Source organism: Phalaenopsis equestris, unplaced genomic scaffold (assembly GCF_001263595.1).
Source record: "Phalaenopsis equestris unplaced genomic scaffold, ASM126359v1 Scaffold000419, whole genome shotgun sequence".
NCBI lineage: Eukaryota > Viridiplantae > Streptophyta > Magnoliopsida > Asparagales > Orchidaceae > Phalaenopsis > Phalaenopsis equestris.
In genome coordinates this window covers 52,507-61,192 of record NW_018164860.1, presented here as the reverse complement: position 1 = coordinate 61,192, position 8,686 = coordinate 52,507, and the positions used below count along the sequence as shown (strand labels likewise).

General features: G+C 35.3%; 1 protein-coding gene across 1 annotated transcript; it reads left to right on the top strand.

Moving 5' to 3' along the window:
- The first annotated feature begins 335 nt into the window (after positions 1-335).
- Positions 336-2,116, top strand: LOC110027187 (probable sugar phosphate/phosphate translocator At4g32390). The gene has a single exon (XM_020728508.1). It carries the CDS (start codon positions 589-591, stop codon positions 1,657-1,659), a length of 1,071 nt encoding a protein of 356 aa, XP_020584167.1. The 5' UTR covers positions 336-588; the 3' UTR covers positions 1,660-2,116.
- Positions 2,117-8,686: the final 6,570 nt, after the last annotated feature.

Below are 8,686 nucleotides of genomic sequence, written 5' to 3'. Positions count from 1 at the left end.
TTAAATTAATTTTGATGTAATTAGCAGTTTTAGAGCTAAATTCATAATCATAGCCTAAAAATTTATAGAAGTGTTAAAATATTCACATTAATCCTCATAATAAACTATTAAAAACTCATTTTTAAAATAAATGAAGACTGTTTTGACAAATCCATCTGCTGAACGACCCTAAAAAAATAATTAAGGATTGTGGTGTTTTAATCTTTTAAAATGTTATCAGGTGAGGTTTAAGAGTTTAAATTTATAAAGAAAAAAGCTATTGTTCAAATCAGACAAGATAATATATATTATAAATAGGTAGAATATGTCGAATGAGCCAATGTCACTGCCCTTCTTCTTCTAATGCAGACAGTCTCCTAGTTCGCTCTCAATTTCCAAAATCTCTTTCTCTCTCCTCCTCCTCCTCCCTCGCCGTTGAATTAGGTCTCCAGTTAGGGTTTTGTGCTTCGATCGCGCTCTCTCTCGCGGTGGATTCCGGTCGATCGCCTAACAGATCGGCCCGGAATACGAAGGAGGAGAGGGAGACGGAGAGGCAGTTCCATCGATTGATCCGTCCGAGGAGAGGAGGAAGGGAATAGAAGAACGGCGATGGGGCGCGAGGGCTCGTCGGGAACCGGTATGTCTGAGGGGGTGTTGAAGAAAATTCTGCTTTCCTATTTCTATGTGGGAATCTGGATTTTCCTCAGCTTCGCGGTGATCGTGTACAACAAATACATCCTTGATCCTAAGATGTACAATTGGCCCTTTCCCATTTCACTTACCATTATACACATGTCTTTCTGCTCCTTCATTGCCTTCGTTCTCGTCCGCGTTTTCCGAGTTGTCGAATTGCCTACCTCCCCGGCCATGACCCGCGAGCTGTACGTTTCCAGCATTGTACCCATCGGAGCTCTATACGCCTTATCTCTCTGGTTTTCCAATTCTGCATACATCTATCTCTCCGTCTCCTTCATCCAGATGCTAAAAGCTCTCATGCCCGTAGCCGTCTATTCTATTTCCATTCTATTCAACAAGGAGTCTTTCCGCAGCTCCACAATGACCAACATGCTTTCTATTTCCTTGGGTGTCGCTATCGCTGCTTATGGCGAGGCCAGATTCAATGCCTTGGGTGTCATGCTCCAGCTTGGCGCAGTTGCCTTTGAGGCCACCCGCCTCGTCCTCATCCAGGTTCTCCTCAGCTCCAAGGGCATTACCCTCAATCCTATCACCACCCTTTACTACGTTTCCCCCTGCTGCCTCGTCTTCCTCATCCTTCCTTGGACCATTGTAGAACTCCCCACTCTACGCGACACCTCCTCTTTCCACTTCGATTTCCCCATCTTCGGCACGAACTCCATCTGCGCATTCGCCCTTAATCTTGCTGTCTTCCTCCTCGTCGGCAAGACTTCCGCACTCACTATGAATGTTGCTGGTGTCGTCAAGGACTGGCTGCTTATCGCCTTCTCCTGGTCCGTTATCCGCGACACTGTCACTGTTATCAATCTTTTTGGTTATGGCATAGCTTTCCTTGGGGTGGCGTACTACAATCATATCAAGCTTCAGAGTCTCAAGGCCAAGGAGGCCCAGAAAAAGACAGCGCCCGACGATGAGGATGCCCATAAACTTATTGAGGAGAGGGAAGGCGATGTGATGGGCCGGAAGAACGATCTCCAGGTCTGAAGGTCGTGATCGCACTGACTACTATGCTGATCTGATGTTGAGGCTCCATCCAGTGGTTTGGTTTTTGCCCTCTTCTATCTGAACAATGTCTTTTATCATCATTTGAGTTGATTAGTTAGCTGTGCAGAAGAGAAAGGGAATCCAATAGATGATCGTTAGAGTAACGACCTTTTTATTTTGAAGGTTTCACCATCTTCGAAGATTTATCTTTTTAAGCATTTACATCGGTGGTATTTTCTTGTTACTGCGGCTTTTTCGTTCTATGTTGGTCTTGCGTGACCTGCCCAATCATTCTTCTTGTGAGGAGAGCGTAGTTATTTCTGAGGTAGCGGTAGCTGGTTGTTCTCTTACCATGGGAATGACGGCATTATTGTCATCTCAAGTCATGCTGATTGCTTGTATTTCCGTACTCTGTTATTTTTTACGTTCTTTTTTATCTTGAATAATCTGTTTTCCAGTTACTGATTCACATTGTCTAAGAGATTTTTTATTTGTTTTACCTGCTAATGCTTTTTATATGTCCTTGAGATCTTTATATTCCGGAAGACTGTTCGATAGTGATTTTAACCATTTTCCTCTCTTTCATTGTTGCGAGTATCTATTGTGAAGCCTCTAACTCTCATTATTTTCCATTTGTTCATATTTATATATGTATATGTGTAGGCATATGTGTATTATGTACATGTATTTGTATATGAACTTATACATGAAAAATCATTGATTTTAAAGAGAATTTCTTAGGAAGGGTATATAAAAAAAAACAAAAAGCTTAAACAATAATTTTTTTGGAATGCAACAACAAAGTTCACTTTAGATCAAAACATCCCTTGATACTTATATTTTGTTGCATAGGAGGAATGATGTCCTGCTCTTCTAACTTTTGCTTTCTCCATTGTTGTCATCACCGAACATTCTTCCATTGGTTTCATCGCAATACAAAGACCGCTAGTGAAGTTGGATATATCTCTGTTCATTAGCAACTCAGGCTTGCATGCTTAGTATTTATTTGACATTTTCATTGTGTGTATTGAATTAGGTCATTTTGACGCTGATATATTGCAAATCTAGAAAGATTGTCAGAGAGTTTATTTGGTTATTTGTTAAAATATGTCTTGTGTTGCATCACTTTTGTCAAATTTTGTTTGAAACATGATTGCACATGTTTTGGCAATATGAAAAGATTATGTTTCGATTAGTGCTTGAACCATGTTTGAGTGTTATTTGATCATGATTCAAACAAGGTTCGAACATAATTTGCGCCCATGTTTTTATTAGATGGTCTGAATAGGGTACGAACATACACTCAAAATATAATTTGATCATATATTCTATATTTTCAATCATGGGACTGATCATTGAGCTCATGTTTGCATATGGTATGATTCATGTTTGGAGAAATCCATATTTTCAATCATGGGACTGATCATTGAACTCATATTTTCAATCATGGGACTGATCTCTTAGCCTCTTTTTTGGGGAAATCTACTCTTCGAAGATAATGGATAGCCTTGTTTTTGGAACTTGTGAGTCGTAAGTTTATTTGACTAAATTTTAGATTATGGCAAGATAAAGATGGATTTGAATTTCTAACTTATTTAGATAAATTTCTGTTTGAATTTAAATTTAGATTAGGATATTTACTGCTGGATATATAGTTTGCTTAAACATATCTTGATTATTATTATGTAAATAGAATTTCCTTTATTTGGTGAAATTTATTTAGGAATGCATTAGATTTATCAATGCTATAATTTTGCTACTTAAAGACTGATTTATGCAGAAAAATTAATCTAAATTTGCTTCTATAAAACAATTATCTTCCTTAATTTTTCATCCCTCCCACCAGCCCCTTTTGATATAATTTATTATCATCCATATGAATGATTTGATAGTGATAATTATAATAATCATCAGTCACATTTCATTAGCTTAATTTCATTAGACTAAATACTCAAGCCAGATTAATGTTTGTATAAAAATCATTCACTTGTAAATTATACTCAGTAGAATTCATACAACGGTCCCGTTCAACATGGTTATATATTTACCTCAAGCTTTTAATTCTAACTCTAATTCTATTAGGAGGGCATTCGCTATGCTCCCCAATTTTAATTTATCTTTATTTATGTATGTGTCACACCCGTGTCGGATACATATCAAATAATGACACTTGTTCGACATCCCTGACACTTGTCAGACTCTACAAAATATATATCAAATTTTTTTAGGGTTCGAACACATTTCGAATATGCCTCGACACCATTTAAGACATGAGCTCGACACAATTTGGAGAAAACGGGACACGAGAAATAAAAAAAAACTATAAATATACATATAACTCTAATTATATCTCATAGTTGGAGTTTTCTCCTCCCTCATCATGTCAAAGTTTTGTCTAACATCTAATATTCGTCGAAGCTGAGCATCAATAGTTTTCTCTTTATTTGTTGAAGCCGAGCATCAAAGGTCTATCTTCGTTCATCGAAGCCAAGTGTCGAACCTGAGTTCGCTAAGGCAGAAGCTGTAAGCTTATTTGTCGTAACTTTACCAGGAGTCAAACTTATTTGTTGAAGCTAATCCAAATAACCCACGAACTTTGTGACGCTTGCACTAAAGCTTATATTTGTCAAAGTTAAATGGAGTCAATGTTGACCTAGTTTTATAAGTGATAATTTATATATTTTTTTACTAATTGATGTGTTAATAAATATAAATCTATATTTATTCTAATTTAAAATTTTAAATTTAAATTAATTAATTAAACAAGTAGGATATTTTAAAGTTTAGTTTATAAATTGGATGATTTTTTTTTTGAAATTTCATAATACAAGTTATGTTTGTAAAGTTAAACTTTTATTCTTGCATATTTTGTTTTGTGATGTCTTTAATAAAGAATAATATAAAAATATTTATTATATAGTAATAATTAGTCATACATTAAAATCTATCCATGATATGGCGTTTTTTTTTCCAATTATGTTGTGTCCTTGTATTGTGTCGTGTCTGTGTTCCGGTGTCTGTGCTTCATAGATAACTGACATTTTTCATCACTTTTCACCATTATTGAACACTGTTGTCATTTGTCACTTAAAGATGCACAATATTTGCACAAAAGTTAGTTCTACCGCAGTCGTTGTGGTGGTCATCTTCCAACTCTTTCAAAGAAAGGCTGTTTTTTTTGTACCTGCTGAATGATATAAGATAAATATGAATGTTAAGAGTCACCTCTATGTTAGTTATTAAGAATGTGTTATATATTGTTTCAACATAATTTAGATTTTTCGTACATATATAATTGCTTTGCTTAGTTATGTTTGTAAAGTTAAACTTTTATTCTTGCATAGTTTGTTTTGTGATGTCTTTAATAAAGAATAATAGAAAAATATTTATTATATAGTAAAATTAGTCATATATTAAAATTTATCCATGATATTGCGTTTTTTTTTCCAATTATGCCATGTCCTTGTATTGTGTCGTGTCTGTGTTCCGGTGTCTGTGTCTGTGCTTCATAGATAACTGACATTTTTTCATCACTTTTCACCATTATTGAACACTGTTGTCATTTGTCACTTAAAGATGCACAATATTTGCACAAAAGTTAGTTCTACCGCAATCGTTGTGGTGGTCATTTTCCAACTCTTTCAAAGAAAGGCTGTTTTTTTTGTACCTGCTGAATGATGTAAGATAAATATGAATGTTAAGAGTCACCTCTGTGTTAGTTATTAAGAATGTGTTATATATTGTTTCAGCATAATTTAGATTTTTCATACATATATAATTGCTTTACTTGTTGATCATGACATTATTAAAAAAGGTATTGCATGTTATAAGTTTATATAAAGGGGGTTTGACTTTGTATCAAATTTAACTTTGAATGAACCAAAATATTAGAACGCTTTATTCTTTTGCCCTCTCTCCCTCTTATCTTTCCCTTTATTTGTTTACACTTCCTCTAGTTCTCTCTCATTTTGAATCTATGCTAGCCTCTCATGATGGGCTTCCGTGATGTTGTTGAGTGATTTGATGCAAATCAAGTTGGTATTATAGTATTGATCCTTAGTGCATGGTACACATGAAAACATAGAGAAAAAGGTGAGTTATTTCTTGGCTTCGACACTCCTTGAAATAAAAGAAAGAGACAAGGGCAAGAAATACAAAAAAATGAGTAGTGATTATTAAACACTAAATCTTACTGATCACATGACTAAATTGATAGAACATATGACCACCATGACAAAGTGAATGAGGATGCTACCAATAAACCAAGCTATATCCATCCTTCAATGTCAAATGCAAATATGGTTGAAGGGGATTGAGAATTATGAGGAAAAGTGCAATGATACAAAGTAGAAATGAATTGAAGATTCACGCATGACATGATGGCTAATGCTTGCAAATTGGATGCATAAATTGACTTGTTTGAGGCTCACTTAATCTTGTATAACAGTAATGACAAAATTTCCTTCACTAGATTGAAGTTAAGCCGTCATACACTGGCATGATGGTAATGCCCATCTGAGGATGAATTGATATCAAGAGGAGGTTTGGGGAAAGCTGATGCAACTAGTATGTCAAGAATTCTACCCAATGGGGTATGTAGAAGTCAATGAAAGAAGTGAAACAATACTAGGCACGATTTGTGCAAGACCACGACACTAAGCTCCAACATTACTAGATTATTTTAGGAAGAAATCTTTTTGGGAACTCAAATATTGATGAATTACAGCTCAAACTTTAATTTTAAATTGCAAATGAATGCCACATGATCTCAATAGCCAGTTCATAAAGGCCAGCGTGACAATGATTCTTCATTGAGTACAAGTGTCAAAGTTAGAGGGGAGAAGACTCAAACTATTTGAAAAGATTCCGTTTCTTCAAAAGAAAGAATGAAAAGAAGACCGTTCATGGCTTTTTCTTTTATAAAATCAAGGTCTCTATTAAGTTTTGTGATTATTGTCAGGTACCTAACTGCATAAAAGGAAAATATTGAAAATTATACCTTCAATTCTTTCTTGAAAAATGGAGGAAAGATGCCAAAAGATACTCGTTTCTTCAAATTTGGCGCACAAATTAGAGTTTGAGCAATATCTCTTATCATAATCTTTAGCATTTGGGTGGAATATAGAAGTGGTAAAAAATGAATATTAATCACCTTTGCTACTTGAAGTTTGCTATGAAAAAGGATTATATCGATGAAATAATATGTGAGATGGTTCCACTCGATATCTACCAAGTTCTCCATCTTTTTTTCCTTGCTGGCCAAAATCTCCATGCAGGTCCTCTGTTTTTCCTTTGCCACTGGAACTTTCTCTGCAGCTGGAAGTATATTGTTGCATTCCCTCCTCGGTTGAGAGCCTCTTACCTTGAAGTTTTTTTTCCTCATATCAGCCTCTCTAGAGCTTTCCTGTAGCAGGTTCTCCACCGGAATTCTTCCTGCAGCAGGTCCTTCACCGAAATTCTTCCTGCAGTAACCCCTCCTATGGAACCTTTTTTTGTATCAGGCCTTCCTCCGTAACTTTTTTTCTGCATCAAGCCCTCCTCCGGAATTTTTTTTTGCATCAGGCCCTCCTTTGGAATCTTTCCTGCAGCAGTCCCTCTTCTGGATCTTGTTCTGCAGCAGGTCTTCATCCGGAGCTTTTTTTTTTGCATCAGGCCCTCCGGAGCTTTTTCTGTAGCAAGGCTTACCTTTGGAGCTTTTCTTTTTTCTAAAAGTCATACCCTAAAATTGTTCCTTTTGGTTGTTTACTTACCTTCAAACTCCCCTACAACATTATATGTAGGAGTCTTTTGCTTACCAACATATATTGCAGGAATTGCAGTCAAAGACAACCGTAGTCAACTGTAAGTCCGTTTTGCCTGCAGATTGTCTACTTCCCTGCAAACTCCTCTGCAACATTACTTATATGAGTATTCTGCCTAACTCCAAACTCTGTAGGAACTGCAGTCAAAGACAATCGCAGCTAACTAGAAATCAACTTTTCCTGCAAGTTGTCTACTTCTTTGCAAACACTCCTGCAACATTACTTATAAGATCATTCCGCCTACTATAGATACTATAGGAACTGTCTTCAAAGACAACTGCAGTACGGGATGAAAACTTCAAATTCTACTTCACAAGATCTTCCTCGCCCATTATTTGATGTTTTCAAATCCAAATTGAGGATGGTTTTCATTCAGTTTCAACTTGAGGGGGTGTGTTAGAAATTATATTAAGAAATAATTTATTTTTATTAGAAGTTATGAGGATTAAATTTTTTTTCTAATATAATTTTTCTTATTTCTTGTCTTAGATTTATTTTCTTGGATTGAATTTATTTCTTTTCCTATTTTATGACGTTTCATTTATCTCTAAATAATTAATATGAGTCTTTCATTTTCTACTATTTCTTTCTTATTGTCTTTTTTATTTTATGATTCATGTAAGGGTTATTTATAAACTCTTTCGTATCAATAAAAATATTCTACTTTATTCTGAATTCCAACACAAATAATAATAAGACAAATGATTAATCTTATCAATGCTAGCAAAAATTTCTTATTGATATGGGTTCATCATGTTGAAGAAGAATTTAGAAGTTACACTCTTTTAATCATAAGTATAGAAGATTATTCAACAAGAGATAGATCCCATCTTCAACATATTAGTAAGAACTAAATTTGCCCTAAACTCAGTTATCAAGATTGATTTTACTAAAGCGAAGGCAAGCAATAAGTGATCAAAATTAGAAATAGTTGTACAACAAAACTGTAGCAGCTGCAAATTCTAACCGTTCTTCTTTGCCTTTAGATGTTAATTCATGCTGCTGGGCTGCTGTTTTGCAGCAGCTTCTGCTTAATCTGCTGCTTTCCCAATGCTGCTGCTCTCAGGATCTGCAGAACTGAAGGAAAAAAAATAAAAAAGAGAGCTTTTTAAAAAGCTGAACAAAAGCAGAAACAATCAGCAACTTCCTGCCATCTTCGAGGAGCATAGGATCAAACCAGAGAAAAAAATTTATGTCAAACAGAAGATGCTGTGTAGAACAGTGAA

Coding starts and splice junctions, on each gene's coding strand:
- LOC110027187 (XM_020728508.1), top strand. CDS start 589: ATGGGGCGCGAGGGCTCGTCGGGAACCGGTATGTCTGAGGGGGTGTTG.